This window comes from Chaetodon auriga, chromosome 23, assembly GCF_051107435.1.
Source record: "Chaetodon auriga isolate fChaAug3 chromosome 23, fChaAug3.hap1, whole genome shotgun sequence".
Classification (NCBI taxonomy): Eukaryota; Metazoa; Chordata; class Actinopteri; order Chaetodontiformes; family Chaetodontidae; genus Chaetodon; species Chaetodon auriga.
This window is the reverse complement of record NC_135096.1, coordinates 16,554,248-16,577,089: the sequence shown is the minus strand read 5'-3', so window position 1 is coordinate 16,577,089 and position 22,842 is coordinate 16,554,248. Positions and strand designations below refer to the sequence as shown.

At 43.8% G+C, this 22,842-nt stretch overlaps 1 protein-coding gene across 1 annotated transcript in view; it reads right to left on the bottom strand.

Moving 5' to 3' along the window:
• The window catches only part of runx1 (RUNX family transcription factor 1), a 40,873-nt gene extending 27,115 nt beyond the window's left edge, over positions 1-13,758 (bottom strand). The window contains exon 1 of the mRNA XM_076723960.1: positions 13,684-13,758. Coding sequence (XP_076580075.1) covers positions 13,684-13,741 — 58 coding nt within the window. The 5' untranslated portion in view covers positions 13,742-13,758. The remainder of the gene's footprint in view (positions 1-13,683) is intronic.
• Positions 13,759-22,842: the final 9,084 nt, after the last annotated feature.

The following is a 22,842-nucleotide window of genomic DNA, read 5'->3' as shown; positions in this document are numbered from 1 at the left end:
ACAGACTGATCGGGAAGGTTTACTGCAGGGACGTCCTGCCTGTCCACTCCGTGTCTCTGAGCTCTGCACTGAGAGACGAACGAGCCCTGTTCATTTCGCTCTTTCCTTCACATTTAAATGGAGCTTTTCTGAATGCTGCTCTCACGTTGGTTTGGCCTGATGAAAGTGAAGTTGTCAGAAATTGTCACAAACACAGTAAATGCACAGTTACTTCTGATAACAGTGATGTGAAGCAGCCAAAGTCATCTCTCTCTTTCAAGTCATCCATCCAGCGCAGTAAAGCACCATCTCATTCTGTACCAACCAGCCCGTCACCCCGTCACAAGGCTAAGAGCTTACAGTCATGGTGGCAGCTCTGAGCTAAATGCTAAATTGTTTGGATGTAACGTGCCTCTGTCTCCACCCACCCCTCCACCTCTCGCCTGCAGCTCAGGAATACCTGCTCACCTTTGGCTCTGCTCATCAATCACACACACCTCTGCTGGTTTACTGTGTTCGCTACCGTACGCTAACAAATGATAAGTGGTAATATAAGAGGAATTCATCCATACATTGAATAGGAACAGCATACAGAGGGGGAAGAAGCAACTGATCCTCGGTCTGCTACCTGCATCATAGCCTCTACAGTGTGTTAATGCTGTGTTTTTAGGGAGTCACAACCTCTTGCACAGACCCACTCATGCACTGCTGTAACTGAACTGTAGTAGTACTTGCAGGGTCTAAGGCTCGCTGACTCTGGGGTGGAGTGTATCTATGCTGCACCTCCAAAACAGAGCAGTAAGAAGATGCTAGTTTATGTAGGGAAGTGGAAAGAATAATAGATTGATGCAGACAGACAGACGGATGGATGGATGGATGGATGGATGGATGGATGGATGGATGGATGGATGGATGGAGTCGCAGCGGTAGTGTGTGAACAGAAGGATGAGTCCAGTCCTTGAGGGCAGGAAGAGAAGGATGAGAGGAGGATTGAGGAGGAGATCCCTGAGGAAACGAGGGATTGAGTGGAGGAGGACAACAGAGAACCGTGACTGATGATCAAACTCTTTTAGCATCAGTCTTTCAACGTGTGATTGTTATTCAAATCCAAGTTCAACTCTTTAATTTCAAGAGTTGGTCATCGCACAAATTATCTGCTGTCCATTTTTTCGGCACACCGCTCGGCCACGTGCGCCTCCATGCGCTGGCTCAACGCTGCATCGGTGCGTATGTGCGTGTGACCAATCACGTGTGATGACAGGCAGAGATCACGCCATCAGGTTAAAAGCAGACAGGGAGGCTGGTGGCCTGCAGTTCTGAGAGACTGTAGATTTCCTGGTTTCATCTTTGATTTACTCTTTTCATTTTGCATTCTCAATACTGTTCTGACACTCATGGCCAACGGCTGATTGTTTCTTCTCCTCCTGCTTTGGGGGCAAGTTCCTGGAACTAAATTCAGGTCGTGCTGGCGGTGATACTCAGTCTGAGCTCCAGGTATTTTGGGGGATGGGCTGCCACAGATTGCTGCACACAGCAAACATGGCAATTAACCAAAACTGTAGATTGTGGGCACAGTGCTGTTGAGCATGCTACTCCCTTAGTTAGGTTTCCAAGTAATAGTCAGGTTGCTTCGCTATTTTCAAAATCATGCAACATATCAAAGAATGAGCAATTTTTCCACACAAGAGGACACTGATCATTATTAGCAGGCACACACTGTAGATTCGTGCACCACAATCTACCAGTCACTACGGACGGCCACAAAAATCAATGACTTTTCCAGGGCCAAGATCATTTCTGACAGTTACAGAAGGAGACTTCAAATCAACTAATTAGCCATTCCCATCCCTCAGGCTTTGGGTACTTTATGCTTTTTGTAGCATGTGTGTGTGTGTGTGTGTGTGTGTGTGTGTGTGTGTGTGTGTGTGTGTGTGTGCGCGCATGTTTGCATGCTAAGTAACCAAGAAAATTCTGGAAAACAGAGACGGAGCATCAAAGTGGAAGGAAGCAGCAGAATCAGCCAATCAGAGACCTTAAATCCAACCACAAGGGGACGCACAGAGTCCCAAACGAGCCAATGAATAAATCAGAAGGCTTAGTCGCTGGGTGGAATTTACAATACAGAATAGAAGAGCGCTAATGGGTACGGGCCACACATACACACTCGTCAGGACAACACTTTGCATTCACTTGTTAACCACAATGTGGGGACAAATGGGGATGGAGGGAGGAAAAGGGGTGAGGAGGAGTGAGAAAAGGGTGAGGCGACTCTTTGCATGACTTCGTCGTTAACCACATCACTGAAGGGACCTCGCCTCGCCTCACACAGGACACCTGTCCCACCAGACTTTACAGACACGCACCCGCCATCTCACCCATTAAGGCTGAGGGGAACCAGTGCGGTCTGGAGAAAAAACCGGCCGGGAACATTGAAAAGCTCCGAATGATCGGAGGGTTCATCGATCGTCAGATGGCTCTTCGCTGTTGGCGGTTTTTTGAAACTTCGTAGGAGGTTAGAGTCAGCGGGGAAGTGTAGCGAAACAAAGAGGGCGCCCGAAAATAGACATGGGTGACGACATTCTTCATGAACCAGCAGCGCAAACATGCAGGAGCTTTTGTGAACGTACAGCTGCAAATGATACACTTCACTATATGAAATGTGTGTGATTATTGGTGGATTAGCCAAAAGTGCGAGATCTCGAGGTTTGGCTCGGTAACCATAAACCCACCAGCAAACCTAAACGTAGCTAACCACTGACTTCCTACCCTCACAGCACACACACACACACACACACACACACACACACACACACACAAAGAGGGCTTTGCATTGACTGAAACATCTGGGCTCAACTTGCATTGGGTGCACACTGTGGTAAGGCTCAACTTTACCATTAATATGGGTCTGCGGCCTAGCTGGTGGTTCCCCCAACACACACACACACACACACACACACACACACACACACAGACGTACACACATGCACACACACTAAACTAAAAGCAGAAATAACACTACATGCAATAATTCGGTCTATGGTTGTAACAGCTGATCCCACACACTCATAACACAGACACACTCATGCAGTGTGTACATGGACACAAGTCATTCCGCATTATTCATTTCAAAAGTAATCACATTACTTTACTAATGACTAGCGTTGAAAATAATGTCTGAACCCGGCTCTTTCAAAGCATGTCCCCCCTCACTTTTCAAAGCTTATTTTGCCCTCAGCTTTGCCTCTCAGGCTAAATTTAGTCAGCTTTACCTCACCTTTAACCTGGCATAAACGCCTGCATCCTCTCTGCGTTCAAGCTCTAATTGAGCATCAAATCAATGAAGCACATTTATGTGTTTATACACTCATTCTTCCAGAAAGCATGGCAACAAAATCTGCATTACAAGTATAAAACTCCCCAGAGAACAGGAAGAGGATGGTAGGCTGCTGTCCCTCGACACCTGTGTTCATGTGAGGGCCCAACGGAGCATAAAGACGCCCAGTGGACAGGACGCCCAGTCACACAGACCAGTATTCATTTGGACTCAAACTCAAACTCAGTAATGAAATCCATGCCCTTCACCAGAGAAATGTCAGTATGTGTGAATCAGTGCAGACGCTGTCCAGATCACGCCGATATTAAAAAACACTGAAGCGATTAAGCAGGCGCTCGGAAGGAAGTGAGAGAGGGCAGCAGCGAGGGAGGAGACAGAGGAGGAGAGATGAAAAAGAGGAGAGGAAATGAAGGGATCTTTATTGGAGCTCCGTCTTCCTGCTGCAGCTGATGAAGGAGGACAGGAGGACGGAGACCCTGTAAAAAATGACGCTAAGATCTTACCCGAAAATGCACTGTGGGTAATTGCTGTTTTCTGATCTGCAGCAGTTGTTGTTGGCATTTACAGGCCGCCAGAGCACATAAGAAGTGCATGATGAATATTACAATTCTACATTTTAATGGACAATATTTAAAACCCACAAGGCCAAAAATGCTTTTAGCTGTAGATTAAAACCCAAAATATTAAATGTGATGTAAATTTCCGATGACCCCCCGACTGTTATACTCACTAGGACACCAAATGTGGATTAATCCGCCACAGAAAATAGTCCCCAACAAATCCTGTTTGAGTAACATTTAAGGAGAAGTGCAGCGAGCAGCTGTTTGAGGAAATGAATGAGCGTTTTTTTTAAGATCTGGTCAATACTTCACTGACTTTGACTGTAACCGAATCTAATTAAAAACACTTTAATTAGTCTCACATTTTACGACCGCCATGATCATCCTGTGTTTTAATGTTGACTTTTAGTGCCTCTTGATGTTAAATGCTGATTCCAACCATCAGTGGTGCGTTTAAAAATGGCTTTATGCTCTCGCTCTTGCCTTGAATACATTAAACACTGTCATAAAACAAAGTGGATGATGTGGGAATCCATGATAAAACCACCAGCTGAGTGTTGACATTTTTTGCAGGGGGAGGTGCAGAGATCAAACAGCAGAGCCTGGCTGTGTGATGTGTGGCCAGATCGCCACATGGGAGCCACTGTGTGTGCGTAGGTGTGTATAAAACATGTGTGTGTGTGTGTGTGTGTGTGTGTGTGTGTGTGTGTGTGTAGTAATGGGTAAAAGACAGACAGATACAAGATGAATCCATAGAAGGAACTCTGCGCTTATTCCCAGGCTTCAAAAGAAGAGACAGAGATCACAGCTGGACAAATGACCTAAAGCATACACACACACACACACACACACACACACACACACACACACACACACACGCACACACACAACATGCACAAACACACATATGCACGAAGAGACAACAACACCAACAGAAAGAATGAAAGACAGACTTTGAGTCCTTGTGGGGCTCTTCATTGCTATGTATCATCATGACTGTCTGACTAAACATATATGGATAATGTGTGTGGGTGGGGGTGTGTGTGTGTGCGTGTGTGTGTGTGTGTGTTGCATGTGCATTTGTGTGTGGCTCCAAAGCGCTGAATCATAATGATTATAGCAGACAGCTCCTCAGTGAGACTGAGGTATAAAACCTTACTGAGTCTAATAGTTGGACAGCAGGAGGTGACACACACCTACACACGCATGCACGCACACACGCATGCACGCACACACACACACACACACACACACACACACACTTTCATGTGGCAGCACAAAGGAAAATTGGTGTTGTACATTTTCAAAATCTATTTTCCAACTGCATTTCTTCCCGCAGCGATTAGCAGGAATGGAAAATTCCATCCAAAAAAGAGACAAGCATGAAAAGAAGCTGATGTCCTGCACAAGCTTTTGGCGTCTTTGTGAGGACATTCATGCAACCCAGAGGATGATTATCGATGATTTCTGACCACAATCAACATCTAACCAGCAGACTGTTGTGAAATTTGCCAAACACACTGCTGTTTCCCAGAGATTAAACCCTTTCTATGCAGGAAGCCCCATCGGCTTTCCTCTCTTGACACTCACAAGATAAAATATCAGACAAGATAATTCTGTTTTTAACATCTTCCATCCCAACATGTTTGGGATCACGCAGCAAAATAATTGAATTTAAAGCATGAATCTGCCTGTGCATCCAGATAATCTGTGTAAACCCACGCAGAAAATGCTGATCCACAATAATAAATCAATTGCTTTCTAATCACATGTTGTGAAATGTGCAAACAACTGTTTTCTAACCACGGCTACAGTTGGCACAGCTGATGGAGGAGGATTGAGAAACGATGTCTCAGACGTGTCAGCCCTGCTCTGCAGTGTGAACACAGTGACGGGTTGAGAAATAGTTGTCCTACACAGTAAACTGAAGGGAGGGGAAGGAGGGGTTTCTGGTAAAACAACATTACTAATTTCTCATAAGTCCTTCCTTGCCCTCTTTCATCTATCCCTTTTTCCATTTCATTCTCGCCGACTTCCCAACATCATCAACATGCTGGAAAACACATTTCTATCTGCTGAGAGTGAATGTGGGAATCAAAGGGCAGGACTGAAGCACCCTCATGCAGCATTTTGCTCCTCACGTTTGAAGAGCAGGCTGGATTATTTGTGTGATTTCAACACATCTTCATCCTTAAATGACTGAACGGGTCGACTTCAGTCCTCAGGTTGTTCATGAAACAGAGTCCATCCACCCGTCGCCCATGTGTGGACTGCCTGACTTCCTCCTTTGCTCCTGTCATAATTACTACAACTAACAATAAAGATGAAAGTTTAGACCCTGCCTTTGTCCCCACCTTCACATAACTGTCCAACCAGCTCTGCTTCTCTCCTTCATCCTCGCCTCCTCTTGTCTTCCTCTCCTCTTTCATGTTCGCCCCGCCTCCCCTCTTCCTGTTACTCGACTGCTAAAATAACGATTTCCGTTTGTCTTCTCACGCTGTTGTTTTGCTTCAACATGTTTTTCTTTTCGTGTGGGGGCAAGCACACGCACACACACACACACACACACACACACACACACACACACACACACACACACACACACTCACACATTGACACACACAGTTGAAGTCCAGTGAGCCCTCTCTTGTGGTTATTTATTGCAAAACTCTGCTTGGTCTGTGGCTTTGGTAAGTATGTTAGTGTGCATGTGTGTGTGTGTGTGTGTGTGTGTGTGTGTTTGTGTGTGTGTGCAAGAGAGGCAGAGTTGGTGTGTGTGGTTTACCAGCATGGCTAACCAATATACAGTAAATGCAAAACTGGATGCCACAGTCAGACACTGATCTTCTCTTTGTATGGTCATAATTAGTCATTTATTTGAATGTCTGCATTCAAATTATACAAAGACAAATATTTGCATCGAAAGTCTTGTATATTGTGTTGCACAGTGATGTCCAGCAATGGCAATAAAGTCTGTGGATCATTGTGTCTGCATGGAAAAAAACAAACAAAACATGTACACACATTGCCCTGTAGTTGGTGTGTGTGTGTGTGTGTGTGTGTGTGTGTGTGTGTGTGTGTGTGTGTGACAGAGACAGAGAGAGTTGTAACAGACAGAGGAGATAGTGAGGGAAGAAGGAAGCGAGGAGGATGTGTGTGACAGAACAACCGTTAGAAAGACAAGGCCTTGCATTCAACAAACACACACGCGCGCGCACACACACACACACACACACACACACACACACACACAGCCAACAGACATTTTGAAAGAGTGAAACAGCCTCTGATAGTTAAACAGGATTAAGTTAACTGCTCTACTTGTATGTGGCAACCAGTCGTTTAAAAGTTAAGCCGCCGATGAGCCTCTTTAATACTGCTTTACATTACTGGTGTGTGAATGGTTTCATGGTTCTATTTGCTGTCTCATGATGGTTAGAAAAGTGGATTAGAGAGCGATCATTGCAAAACACCAACTGCACGTCAAATCTGCAGACATCCAGATATAAGAAAAGGGCACAGACTGCTGCAGCTGCAGTCACAGTCACAGCCCTGTAATAACCGGCAATATAGGATAAATTAGACACTGAAATCTTACATCACCACACAGTTTCAGAGATATCTGGCACAGAGCGCTTCACTTTATTAAAGGTAGATGATAAAAAGTACTGATTTATGTACTTATTAGTAGTTATTTACTACAAATCCACATATACGTACTGCAATAATGTTCGAATCACATATATATTATATTACCAGTACTGTGATTTACATTAATTAATATGTTTTCCTTCCATTCAAATCAACTTGATTTTAATGAGGACAGGGCTGTTATTATTATTATTATTATTATTATTATAAAGACACAGTAATGCAATGATATATTTGCCATCTATGCAATCACGTGTGGCTCACTATGATGGTTTGATTCATTTAAATATGATGATTTTTGTTTTGTACTGAGCAGAAGTTAATAGTTATGTCGGGCACTAAATCTCAACACTGTACAGTATAGAAGTGGCATGACATTTAAAGTGTCAGTGACTGTACAAACTAATTTATTCTGAATTTGCAGAAGTAAAATGTACTTGCATATTTTTTGTCGGGTCTTGTTCATTTTATGCCACATTTCCTCAGTTTATACCAGTCAATGCTTATTGGAAACAAATTAAAAATGAAAATCATCAACAATTTTGTAGTCATTCAGTAAAATTTGCAAATTCAACCATCTCAATTGTGAAGATTTGCTGCTTTTTCTATTTGATATCATTGTGAAAATAAAACAAATGTGGTGACATCACCCTGGGAACTTGTGATGGCCGTTCGTCACATTTTTCTCACATTTTATAGGCTAAACAATTACTCAGTCGACTAGAAAATTGATCATGAAAGTATTATTTAATTGCAGCCATGCAGTCAGCCTGGATTGTATCTGTGAATCCAGAGCACAGAGCTGAGCAGAGGTTAAAAAAGTCTGACGTGTGGCTGCACTGCTGGCCTGGAGGTGACCTCTAACACCACCACAGTCAGCTCCGGATACACTGAAGAAAGAAGAAAAGTGTGCTTTGACACTGTGATAAGTTATGAATGTGAGAACGCTCAAATATAACTGTTGTGTGAGAACATACGAGCGCTCTGAGAGCCCGTCTGAACGTGGCTCCACGCTGAGAGTCAGCATCACCTCTTTAAAATCAGCCTGACGCAGACCTGTGGAGTTTCCTCTGTTACGCTTTGCCGCCTCCTGATAACACACTCTCTGTCTGTCTTTGTGACCCCCCCAACACACACACACACACACACACACACACACACACACACACACACACACACACACACACACACACACAGAGAGAGCAGGTGGAGCCTCCAGATAACCAGAATCAGGCCTGGACAGAGGAGCGCGATGTGGCTGAGAAAGTCAAAAAATGAAGGGCGGCCGATGAAGCACGTGGTGTGATGGGTTCAGACGTGGCAAAGGGTGTAAATTAAAGAAAAAGAAAGACAGACAAGCAGCAAAACAAGCTTCAAACAAGTTTGATATATGATTGTAAGGAAGGGAACAATGCAAATTCAACAAGCAGATGATGGAAATGCTCAAAAACAAGCTGGAGTGGCTCTCGTTTTGAGCCAAACATCTGAGATATATGGAGTGGGAAAGGAGGGATGGAGGATGGAGAGAGGAGGAGGGGGGGCTCCTGAAGGAAAGTTTCTCACAGTGAATTATGAATAAAAGTTTTATATGAATACATGAAATTAATGACAAATATATTAAGCAGTAATAAATGGATATTCGTTACATTTCATTCATTATTTTTGGTATCAGCAGCGTAATCATCTTATCTGCACTGAGATTTGTTTGCAGCCCTACAGAGACTCAGTCTGGAGTCCTGCCCGTCTCCTACAACCTGTTTTCTTATTAATTCCACCTGCACGAGCAGCTTACGTGCAAAGGCAGTGTCCAGTGTGAGTGCAGGTAGCAGTGTGAGGTTCGTCCCTTCGACTTCATTCCACCTGTTTTCACCCCGTTTCACATACATGTTGGCACACATGAACGTGATTTATTGATCACAGTGTGATGCCAGTGGTCATTTTTTTAATCTCTCATTTCCTCTAACTGGGTTTCTTCCTGAGGGAGCCCTAAAAAAGCTCACTGTTGTGCTCTTGCTGATTTTTAAAGCCAGAATCATCCCACAGAGGCTTTGTGGATGTGCACATGGCCGCCCTGCACAACAACAAAGCAATAAAGAAGAGATAAGAATGTGAGTTTGCAGTCATGGAAAATATTTTGATTTTTATTGGGTTTTGGATCATTAAAGGAATTGCTGATGGGCTAAAAATACAATTCTTGTTAATCAGTAACATTTTGAGTGTAAGCAACGGTCTAAAAATGCAGCGTCTCGTGTTGCGCTCTCAGATAAACTGAAGCTCAGATAAGTCAGAGGAGATAATCTCAACAGGGGACCAACTACGGTAACTACACACACACACACACACACACACACACACACACACACACAGAACTGATAAAGCTCGCTGCTTTATCAGTGTGTCTGTCTGGTAGATTTATCTCAAAGCTGAGGACAGAATAACAGACACACACAGAAGCACACACACGTGTATTCATGTATAGATGAAGATAAAACAGCAATGTGTGTTCAGTAGATTTCACGTTAAGAGTTAGAGTTAAGTGGTGACATAACCACTCACCAACAGCCAATGGGACTGCAGGAGGTGGAAACCAATCAGAGATGAGAGCTACATTGATTCTAAACCACTGATGGGTTAACCACATGTGATCTGATCAGCTTATGCTGGTTATATCCTACATGCTGCGGTTTGATCACCCGAAGGCGTGACAAAAACTTTACAGTGAGGAGAAACAGAGTTTTCTTTGACGTGCAACTGATTCATGAAGCGAGATTTCAGCAGGCCTGAGGTCAGATCACACACCCACAAAAATCTGCCATGACAGCTGTGGTCACATTGGGCAGATGTCACTGAATGATGGAGAAGAATGGCAGCATTCTGTGTCACACACACACACACACACACACACACACACACACATGCAACCACAGGCGGGAAACACGTGATGTGACGTCTTTACTGCACGACACAGCATGAGAGGCCCACAACACATGTAGACGTGTTACTTTGACTTCTCTAGAAACCGAACCTTACAGGACAAATAGGCGAGCGCTCGTTATGCGACCGTGTGGACAGATTTGCTCATAAATACGTTTCTATACAGCTAATTTGCATTCATGATAATGTGCTGACAAACGGAATCACTGCCTGGACTATTTTCAAAGACAGTCCTGATGTTATTGAGGGGTTGGAGCAACTGATAACACATGTAGAAAGCTAATCTGCAGACATAGAGACCAATTCAGGGTTGAACTTACTTTTCTTTCCCCATTTTGCACTAAAAATGTTCTTTTGTCAATACATTTGTTTATTAATTTAGTGGTAATGTGTCCACCAATCAGATCAATGAACCATACGAAGCAGTAGAAACCACCATTGTGGCTCCTCTCGCGGTTGTCACGGTTAAACCACACCTGTAGCCACCAGCAGTTTCTCACAGGACGCTGATTGGTCTGACCCGGTTGTGGTCTGGAAATAAGCAAATGAACTGAAGCCTGGAAAGATGAATTCTTGGCTGGATGATCTCACGTGATCTTGCAAATCCAGCTGCCTTGCAAAGTCGCCACAGCAGCAGAAAGAAATGTATGTTCCCATTTTCTTTTTATGTCCCGCTACAAATTATAATAATGGTCAGCATTTGCAACAATTACACAGTTACAGTACATTCTGTGGACACTGAGTAACAATCTGTACTTCATGCTGTTTTTGTAGCAGAAACAATACTCAGTGTTCGTGGCAGTTGGTGTTAATAATACTGTGCGCCACTTAAGATAAGATGAGGATGTGCGAATGCAGACCATGATGTCAAAAGTGAGAACGCAGTCAGGAATAGAAGCCTTCTCTTTCAGAGCGCTGCACCATGACTGAACAGGAAACACACATAGACGCTTAACGTACATGCACGCCGTCACACAGTGTTCTTGAGAATTTCCGCAGTGAAGACAACCTCCACTGGAGACATGCAGCAGCAGGTTGCAAACCTTTCCTTTTCACACTATCTACATCACCCACTAAGGTGATGCTACTGAATCAGCAGCTGATTTGAAGATAACTCCACCACTTCTCCTGTATTGCTTTCACTGTAATAATGCAACCAGTTAGTGTCCGGTGCAACAGAGCATGACCGTACTTAAATTTAGATGTGTGGAGTGTTTCGTTTTCCTGTGTAAGGATGACTCTGTGTGTATTATTGTCTGTGGATTTGACTGACCTTGTTACCCAACATGAGTGTCGGACTTCACAGATTAATGCCTATGATTTTGTGTCTACATATGAGGTGACAGGAAGTCCCAGAGCCGTGGGGGGATCCACCCCTCTATTTCACACAACCACTAAAAACATTAAAACGACCACATCAATATTTGTTTCATGGGTTGAGTGAAGGAAAGCGATCAAAACAGATGAATGATCACGAAAAGATGCGTATGGTTACCTCCAGCCGTGGGCCAGAGGCAGCCCGTGGTGGGAAAATGAAGCAGACATGTGTCGTCATTCACACAGCTGCTGGTTGATGCAGCAGGAAGGAATGCCGGATACATTCCTCACTCTCCTCCCTCCTGTCATCCTCCCTGTTAGCGGGGAGGCTGCAGGCTCGCAGTAGCAGCCGCATGACCTGGAGGTCGCTGCTTCAGGATATTCTCTCATGTTGACGACACACCTGAACTTCCAACTACATCCCTCTCCCTTCCTCTCTGTCATCTTTCAAAATGGTACACTAATATCTTAACTCTGAAGACACTAATGAACATTAATCAAATTCAGCATTTGCAGCTCGCAACTCCCAGTCAAGCAGATATTTTCCACTGAAATTCATCAGCAGGACTTACTTCATGACGTAACCCATCTGGGGTATTGCAAATGCTCGCCGCTGACAGTTTGCACACTCAGTGAGTTTCTGTCTCTGTGGATGTCAAACACCTCAACACGGAGGCTCCTGGTAATTGCACAGTTGTCTTATTCACATGTTGTGTGTTCTTAGCTGGCTTGCTAACATTGGCTGTAGTTACGCCTCAGAGAGGGAGGGTATGTGAACCTCACAGCTTCATCTCTGGGATTTCTGAAGAGCAGCGTGCAGTCAGAGACTCTGAACTAGCTGTTGAAGGTCAGGACGGAGTAATATCATGCATGACTTGTGCTGCTTAGATATTAGTAAAGTATTGTAGTTACTTAGTCAAACTGGGCTGCCATAGCAGTGAAAAACTAAAGGTGAACGGGGATTTGTTCACTGCTTTCCCTGCCACATGTCACACTGGCGACACACACAAAAAAACTGAGGCAACTCACTATCAAATGTGTAACAATGCAGGACAAGTGCAGCCTAATATGCCAACATTCATAGACTTAGGATATCTACTGGGATTTATTCTTGTCAGCCTCTTAAAGCATATTTGAATATTACAGCAGTGACTGCAGGTGCTGCACACACATTAGTTTTGCACTTGGAACAACAGCATTTGATCTGATGTTACATTTTGTGGTGGGTCGTGTGTCTCTGCTAGTATTTCGCAGTGTCTCGTATCAGATTCTTGTACTTGTAACAGCACTGCAGGTTGGTGCTGTGTGGTATTGTGCACTGAATAATGCTGGTACTGGGTGCCTTTGTGTTTTTTACTGTGCACTTACAGGCTCTGACTTGTCCAACAGCCTTTCATTTCTTGTTTTGTTCCAGGTGGGCTGTTCAGTTCATCCGGATATCAAAAATGTTTTGAGAACTTTTATGATGTAACGTGAAACTTTTCACAGAGCAGATGCAATCCAACAACAGGAACGTGTAAACTCAATAAGCATGCTGATTAACAGCTGTATTTGCAGCTATAATTGATACTGCAAGAGAAGCAAAAAGTGCATGGGACAGAATTCAGACCCTAACTGATCACTAGAACCTCCAACTGAAAGCTAAGTTTGCTATAGCACCTCAATAATGTTCTGCAGGCTCACTGTTCATGTTTTAAAACTGCCAAGTTCGCTGCTAAGTCAAGTGCAGTGAATGAAAAACGAAAGAAAAGGACACAGCAACTTTTCAAGCAATCCAAAATTCATAATAAAATACACTTAAAATGCTTAAAAGAATCATAGAAATCAACAAAGACCCAACACAGCAGCTAAACAGCACAGGCGAGCATGAACACACACACGCACGCAAGCACAGAAAAACACACTTACCTCGTAGAAAAGCTGACTGATAGGACGACAGGGATTCAAAGATACTGTTGGATGCCATGAAATGATTATGCTTTTGATTGTTCCTCTTCTCCCCCTTATCTATCTGTGCATGAATAAAAACACACATACACACAGGCAACGAGAGGTCAACAAGACACTCCACAATAGGCTGAAACGTCAACATTGATGGTCAATCTCTAAACCACAAACCACATCTATGTGGGCGTGTGCATGAGTGTGTGTGTGTGTGTGTGTGTGTGAAAGAAGGTATGTAGTGTATGAAAGTCACCATTAATTCTTCGGTATTAATAAACGCTGACTACACAAATACGACATATAACGTTTACAGCTCTATGAAATTCATAGAAAGATATAGAAGGAGCACCTGCAACGAGCCAATCACAGCCCAGTCTAACACAAAATCTGAATCGCCTTTAGCGGCCACGTGTGTGTGTGCACATACAAGGCATTTGAAAATAGAAAATAAACGAATATTATATACAAGGAGGAGCAATAAACAAAATGTGTTAGAAATTCAGAGATTGAGCGCACAAAGGCAGCTAATGCGTCCTAGCTCCTCTGCATAATGTCGGACTAAACAACATGACAACAAGTAATATCCAGTGGGAATCAATGGTGTTAGCAAGCTAGGCTAACTAGCATCCACTTTATGATTAGGTGCTAGTTTGCCTAGCTTGCTAGTTTCCACATTCCAAATACAAACTAAACAGCACAATTGGTGCTACATAAAGTTTAAAGGTTATAAATGGACAGACGTCTTCAATGGACATACAGAAATGGTACATAATCGCTATGTGAGCTTGCAGGGCCACCGTGTCCTCCATTCAACAGTGCACCACTGAAACTGACGTCTCCCAGGAACACTGGTCCTCTGATGTCATTCAACTGCTGCATGGAAAGACCGGAGCCTTGAAACTCAGGCGCCATTTCTACAAGTTTGTCCATAAATATAAACAATAACGCACAATAGCTGCATAATCATTATCTCCTCACAAAAAATGAGAACTCAAGTTTCGCTTTGACATCAGGCTCAGGTTGTTTCGCTCACAGCTCAGCTCGCCGTGAGTACTATGAGCCGCCAGGGCAAATTTGGAGGGAACCTGTGGCACAAATGAGGTGCATGGTGTTGTTTCTCTTGCCGAAATGAAGCTGAAGCTGTCACAGTGTTTGAGCCTGGCAGGAGGGAATGAATGGGTGATGTAAAAATAAGATTATGCATCAGCTCCACCGCGGTCTGATTCGCTAACCGTGAGCTCAGCGATGAGTTTGGTGATGATTCAATGATGTTTGCAAATTCATTACATAGAACTGAATGCAGATAACTTTTCTCTCCTGCTTGATCTTAATACAAACATTTGCAATAAAGGCAGAAATACCAAAAGCTGATATACTGTTTCGTCAAATTCTACAGCACAGTGTGTTGCAGGAAAGAAAAACCGACCACTAAACATAAATAGTGGCGGTGAAGAGGCTGTGGTTGTGGTATTCTTACCCCAGCGGAGGTGTCCCGGTCCTGGGCAGAGGTGGTAGAAAAAGCTCCTTGTGGTTTTTCCAGCCAGCCGGTGACTCAAAATAATCCAGAAAACTCTCCCATTCTTTCTACCTTTCTCAGCTTGTGGTATCTTTCTCTGCCTCTTCACTTGCTTACAGCTCTTTTCTGCTTCCGCTCGTTCTCTCTGTCGCCATAAACATCTTCCTTTATCTCTCAACGCTCTCTATGACTCTCTCTCTCTCTCTCTCTGGTTTTGGTATGTGGTTCTCCAAATCCCCTTGCTGATGACTTCTTTCCTTCAGAGTTGACTCTCTCCTCGACATTTACCAAAGAGAGATTGTCTTTCTCTCGATATCACCAGCCACCTAGTTTGGTTTCTATTAATCAGGCATTGTGGCTTTAGCATGTGTGTGTGTGTGTGTGTGTTGGTGTGTGTGTAATCAAACTAACCACCTGCCCCCCCTCAGCCAACAGTTTTCATCAAGGAAGTAGCTGTGGTTAGAGAGAGCGAAACAGAGGGAGAGGGCGTTGTGGTGTGTGTTTTTATGCGCCCATATGTGAATTTGTGGTTTGTGTGTAGCAGGAGTTAGAGAGAGTGAGTGAGTCACCTCAACTTCACCAAGCTTCACTGCAGGTCAGACGTTAGACCGCTGCGACCACTTGTGTACGAGTGTGTGTGTGCATGATGAAGGTTAGCTGAGGAGAGAAGTGGAGCGCTATGCTGCTTTTTATCAGGGATGACTGTGAGTAAAACAATACCTGAAAGGGGAATTCCACTCATTCTATATGCCAGTTTACTCACCTCGATCTCAATCTATGAACACAGCTGTGTGATGTTTTCTGTGGCTTTGGAGGAGCTCTGCCAGTTCTGAGAAAATAACCCAGATGATGTCACCAAGGTCATCTTGGGGGACCGTCTCTTGTGAAGTTAGAGTGCTCCTTTAAAGGTGTAATAACTTGGTGGATACAGGTTTAAGCCCAAAACCAGGACTTGAAAACCAGGCAAAGAAAGAAAGGCTGACTTCACCAGGCTGAGCAGGCAAAAAGGCAGGAGTCCACCATTCAGGCAGTAGGTCACACAGCCAGGCAGGTGACAGGCAGTCAGGCCGAGCGGGCAGCACGCTCACTGAAGACCACATGAGACGATCTGACGGCTAACAAGTGCTGGTATAGAACTGCAGGGCTGATGAGGAAAAAAGGGAACAGGTGTGTAGGAGGAAGAGGACGTCAGGTGACCAGGACTGGCATCTAGTGGATGGCTCGAGGATGGCAGAGTAAAGAGCTGGACACAGGAGCAGGGCCAAGTATGTATTCATTGTGCTGTTTCATTGCCTTGAGTGTGTTCGAAGAGGCCCTGAGATGCGGTTGAAAGCTCCAGAAAGCAAACTGAGCTCATGTTAAGCAGTTACACAGCTGCTTTGACTACTCTGAGCTGAGATTTGCCGTCACTTCCCATGCAACAGCCATAGATTAGTGGATGTTTATGTCACTGTCACTTGATTTCTCACTCAAATTTCTATTTTCTGAAGCATCTCCTACAAATTTGAATCCTTCAGTACGGGTGTGGATGGATTACAGGCCAACCAGGGGCCCAGAGGGCCCCTGAGCTAAACATCATAAAGGAGCATGTAAGAATTGTTCGTGGTGTATGTGAGCGTGTCCAATCAAAGATTAAACACCTGCTGGTTTAGTATCTGCAATCAGCCTTTTGAGTGGAGGGCAAACACACACACACTCACACACACAAACATACACACAGGCAATTTGACCCTCAAATCCACGCCTCCTTACACCCCAACACCTGCACTGACACACTTCTACCCACCTGAAACTCCACCTCCACCACCTCAACACACAAACAATGCCAGGACAGCTGCTGCTCCACCCCTGCAGGCTTAGGTTTCTGGCTCAAACTCAAACGAGATCTGATCATCGAAATGACAGAGATGAAACCACAAATGCACTCAGTAAGCATGTCTAGAAAAACAAAACAAAGTGCAATGTTCAGTTTTTCTTGATCAGTTTACTCAGTCAGCCTTGTGTTGGTGAGGTGTCCTAAACTGGAGCCTGACTGGGATCTGTCAGGACAGAGGGTAGCTGAGGACTGGGTTGGGAAACAAGCCAGTGGATGTCCGACTGTATGTTCTGGGAGAGCTCAGTGGGACGCTGCTCACCCGCTGACCCCTGACCCCCCCAGACACAACATGACCTCCAGCTGCAACTTCCTGGGTCATGCTGGGGTCAGACACCGACGCAGGGGGCTGAATCAGCTTTGATTATGAAGCAGTAAAGTCATGCAATCAACCTCGTTTTTAATGGAAATGCACATATTCCAGTGTCTTATGTGAATTATGTGTTATCTTATGTGTGTATTCAAAGTGAATAAAAGCTCTTCAACTTAAATGATATTTTTAATGACAGCCTGCACTGTAAGTGTTAATACCAGGTTGAAAAATAGCGATGAAGAGTAAAGCCGGGCTGAGAAGCATCTGCAGGTCGACTCTCATGAACAGCTGTCCTCCCTCCATCCCCTCCTCTCGCTCCTCTTTCTCCTCCTCCTCCTCTTATCCCACTTTTTTTTCCAACCCTCCTCCTCCTCGTCCTCCTCTACACCCCACAGAGCTCCCACGACATCAAACCCCATCATGTCTAGACCCTGCTCGCATGTGTGTGTGTGTGTGGGCACGTCGCTGTGTGTGTTCTTACCAGCTGCTAAAATACAACAGTTGAAGTGGCCTTTGAATTCATCAACAAACAAAACCAAGAAAAAAAAAAAGAAGTGGATTTCAAGTCTGGATGCTGTCCAATGACATGCTTCCTTTAAGGGCTTCCATTCAACTGTAGAGTGGCCAGAATTACCAACATGGCCAGACTTTGAGTCATGATACCAGGCTCCTCTGTCCTCACTCGTGTCCTTTGAGCATCAGACAGAGACTGGTGGCTGGTCTGAGCTCCATAAATCTACAAAGCATGATGATATGACTGAAATAACTGAAGTGGAACAACTGTGTGTAAATGTTAGAAAGGCTACCTCAGACTCTGCTTTGATAGCTTGAAAGCTAGCCTATGTAGCATTTGCTGTACAAGTGACAGCTGCAGAATAATGGTAGATACCGGAGAGTGGTGTAAAAGTAGAGAAGGGTCAACGCCCTTTATTGAGCTGAAAAAACAAGCTCTGCAAGAATGTTTTGTATCCAGCAGGATGAGGTTAACAGTGCCAGACGTCTTGCATCAATGCAGCCAACTGGGAAGTAAGGGAGATTCCTGCATCCACCCACAGAGAAGGTCCCTCCCAGGTGGTATTAGAGGTTTTTTTCTGGGGAGAAGAAATAAACACATGACAAAACTTTCGGTATATAATTATGTCTTTGTTTCAAATCAACAGAGCATCATTTTAATGCACCAAGGGGATGAATCAAGGTGCACAATGAGGAAAACTGGATTTTCAAACATCAGTAAAAGCACCAGGCACCTGCAACAGATCCAATAACTCTTTCAACATTCTTCTTGGGAATGATGAGATCATTATCGATACTAATTTATGGTTATTGAGTGCATTTGTAAATCAGCAAAGCAGTGTTGAAGCGACTGAGAAGCAGAATCCTTAACACAGTTCAAAATAGTATCATCAGCATAGAAATGTATATTACATTACATCAATATAAAGAGAGGGCTGAACAGGCTGCAGGAAGGACCGCTGTGTTCAAATTAATCATAATGATTCATGATTAGGTGGAAATGCACATAGATAATATCACACATTCTTCCAAAGCAATAATTTATCTTGTCAAGAGCATGAAATGTTATTCGTATGTAATCAGTGGGAGTCATGTGATGAATGCTCATGACATCAAATGGACTGAAAGGATGAAGGTGGGACCGAGGGGAGGTGAGGAGAGACGGTGGGAAAAACGTTGAAATGACAGAGGAGAGCGAAGATGGAGGAGGGCGAAGACGTCTGGTCAGTGTGAGAAACTACTGGAAGCAGAGTTAGTCACCCTCTTCCTCCCTCCCCCACACACACACACACACACACACACACACACACACACACACACAGAGCAGCTGTCCACTAACTATGCCTTTGTTCACTAAGATGAACTGATGGTTTGAACTTGTCAGTTTAATGCACCAAACACACCGGACGGACTTTTAAAAGACTTTACGCAGAGATTAACCTCCTGTTGTTGTTAGCGTACGCAGATGGAAATGAAAGTGTTCCCAATAATACAATAGCAACTAAATATAAGTGTGATACTGATTCTATTCCAGATAGAAATGAGGGAAATTACAAGCTTTTGTTTTCCACTTTGCGTCCTCCATCCTCTGACCGTCTGCCTGGGAGGAGGGAGGAGAACATGGGCGTTATCTGCGCCCAGCTCGGATCCGGGCAACACACGGTTTATCAAAAAGATCTGTGGCAGTTTACAGAGCGTGAGTCAGCCCGGGAGCGTTCGTCTTTGTCTTTTCTGTCGCCTTGTGCTAACGTGTCAATCCTGCTGTCTCCTGTTATGAGTGCGCCCAGAGATTCTTTAACACAGGCTCAGTGACGTGTGCCAGACCTCAGAGTTTCCCTTTGCTCTTCAGCCTCCTCTTTTTTCCTACTCTGTCTCTCCTGGGGGTCCAAATCATTTTGTTCAGATGTGTGTGTGTGTGTCTGAGTGTGTGAACTGGGGCTAAATAGGACTGTGTGTAACAGCACCGGGGGGTCAGATCATTTACCAGGACACACACACACACACACACACACACACACACACACACACACACACACACACACACAGAGTGACTGGGTTTTTATTTCTCTGTTCCACTGAGCTCTAATGATGTCATGGGTGATCATTTAGCCATCTTGTTGAACTCTGTGTGTGTGTGTGTGTGTGTGTGTGTGTGTGTGTGTGTGTGTGTGTATAACAGATGTCAATGATGAGGCATCATCTGAGCAACACTGTAAGACCCTTTTGTTCCACTAATGGGACAAACATAACTTTAGAGTGTGTGCCACGTGTGTGTGTGTCAGCGGTGGAATAAGTACCTCTGCTTATACTTTTACTTAAGTAAAAGTTACTATACTTCAGTGTAACAATATAGCTAAAATTCTGCATTCAAATCAAGAATTAGCATCAGAATATACTTCACTTACCAAGTAAAAGTACTCATCCAGTTTCAGAATTTAGTACATTATATCACTGGATTATGATTATTGATGGGTTAATGTGTGTGGAGCTAAATGTAAATAATGTGTGTACTGCAAGGTAATTTAATCTATAATCAATACAACCAGAATTTATATTAAGTCAGCAAATAAATGTATAAATGGAGCAAAAAGTACAATTTTTGCCTTTGAACTATAGTAGAAAGAGGTAGAAAGTGGAATAAAATAGAAATACTCAAGTACCCGAAAGTGCAAGTACTTCAAAATCATACTTACTGTAAGTACAGTACTTGAGTGTGTGCGTGACTGAGGACAGAAACAGATAATCAGAGACAGATTGAGGGATGGAGAAGAAAGATATATAGAGATGTCTCATTATAAGACGCATGGAGGACTAGTGTGAAAATGTCTGTGTGTGTGTGTCACAGAGAGATGTGAAGGAGATTCCATCGCCTCCATTTTCATGACTCAGCGGCAGGAGGGGGATTCTTCCAGTAAAACACCTCCTCCTGAACACACTCACACACACACACACACACACACACACACACGAACAAAGACACAAGCTGTCTGCTTTTCTTCACACACAAACACATACATGCAAGCGGACCAGTGAGATGTTGGAATATATTACATCAGACACACACACTGAGTCACACACACCTGGCGCTGTCATTCCACACACATGTGTTGTGTCTGTCTCCTCGTTGGGTCTGTCAGCTGCGCACACGCCGGCAGCTGCACATCGACACACACAATACGGACTGTTGGTCAGGTTTGGACATGAAGCTGTAACAAGCCTATATTTGATGTAAACATGAGGTCTGAGTTGTGTCCTGGCAGAGAAAATTCATTAAACTAACGTACGGCAGAGAGGAAATAAGGAAAGAGAGATGGAGGCTTGCTGCTGTGGACCACCGGGTCATGGGAAATAAATCACCTTTTTGAGTTTAGTTATTGTTTTAAGTGTTGTTGGATTACATAAAAGGCTCTTAAATTGTGAATTAAACTGCAGTGTTAGCAGTCAGCCGAAAAACAGAATTTAAAAGGTTGTGATGGCAGATTGAGGTCGGAATAATTAACAGTCCTTTTGATAACGAGTTTTTGTTTTCTTCGCTTTACAAAAAAGATCACGTGGACATGATTTAACGCAGTGTCGTCACTTCGCATTAGGAAGCTTTCAAGTCTCGACTGGACACCGTCAGAGACAACAGGAAGTAGATGGACACAATACACATGATTCAAGACATACAGTGTGATTAAGCATACTGGCACACACACACACACACACACACACACACACACACATAGAAGCATTATGCCATCCAAGGCTAATGAGGTGATGACTGTTTGAGTGTTTGCTGTATCTCTCTCTCCCTCTCTCTCTCTCTCTCTCTCTCTGTGTCAGTATAGAGATTGGGGGGTTGGAAAACAGAGCACAGCAAATGTGATAATTGGTCCCATGTGGTTTTCAGGGGTGTATTTCTGTGTGTGTGTGTGTGTGTGTGTGTGTGTGTGTGTGTGTTACAGTTTTTTTCTGTTTGTTTATTTGGTGTTTTTTTGAGAGGAGGTTTTTGTTTTTTTTCTTCCACAGCACTTTGGAGTAAAAGTTGAAGTCCACAAAGTTCACAGTAACTTGGTCTAAAGGTAGAGAAACTACAGCAAAGGAAAGATAATGAAGAATTCGGTGGTGGTGAGCACGGAGGGCTCCTATTTATCTTATCTAATTTTGGCTTTGTTCATGACAAAGGGACAGTTAAAAAGTCTATTAAGTTTTATTTTTAAATGATCTTTAAATCAGTCAGTTCTAATATGATATGAACTATTGAATTAAAGCAAAGCAACCAGAGTTTTTAGTTCCATGAGCTGCTTTTCAATGAGCTGAAAGGCTCCTTCAGCCTGCTGCTGTCTGCGTGTCCACCGCAGGCTAAAGGCTCATGAAGATGGATAAAAAGCTGTATTTACACTTGTCAAAACACAGTGAACAAGTGGTTGAATGTTCAGCACTGCAAGCCCACCTGCAGTTCCTGCACTTTTGGAAAGTAGTATCCCACCAGCAGGGACCTTCAGGAGGTCAAATATTGTCCCTATAACTTAATTTGGACCCTGGTCGGTGTGGTGGAATTGCACTGCGTTCCTCCAAAGGTTCAGAGTCCGTGGAGAAAGTTCCTGCCATGGGAACATGGCTTAGATCACCTATTATCACCTGTTTCTACCATGTGATCTGTGTCCTGGATCAGGAAGAAGGTGTAGATGCAGCAGTATGTCGTCCTTGTTTTGACCAGATCGTGTCCACATTATAAGTTTTCATATAATGAGATCAGTTCTTATTTCTGGAAAAAAGAAACCGTTCTTGTACTTTTGTTAAATTACAAAACTTTATCATTATTACAAAAAAAAAATCGATGTACAGCAAATGTGCAGCAATCCCAGATATGTTTGCTGCAGCAGGAGGAGGAGGAGGAGGAGGAGGAGGAGGAGGAGGAGGAGG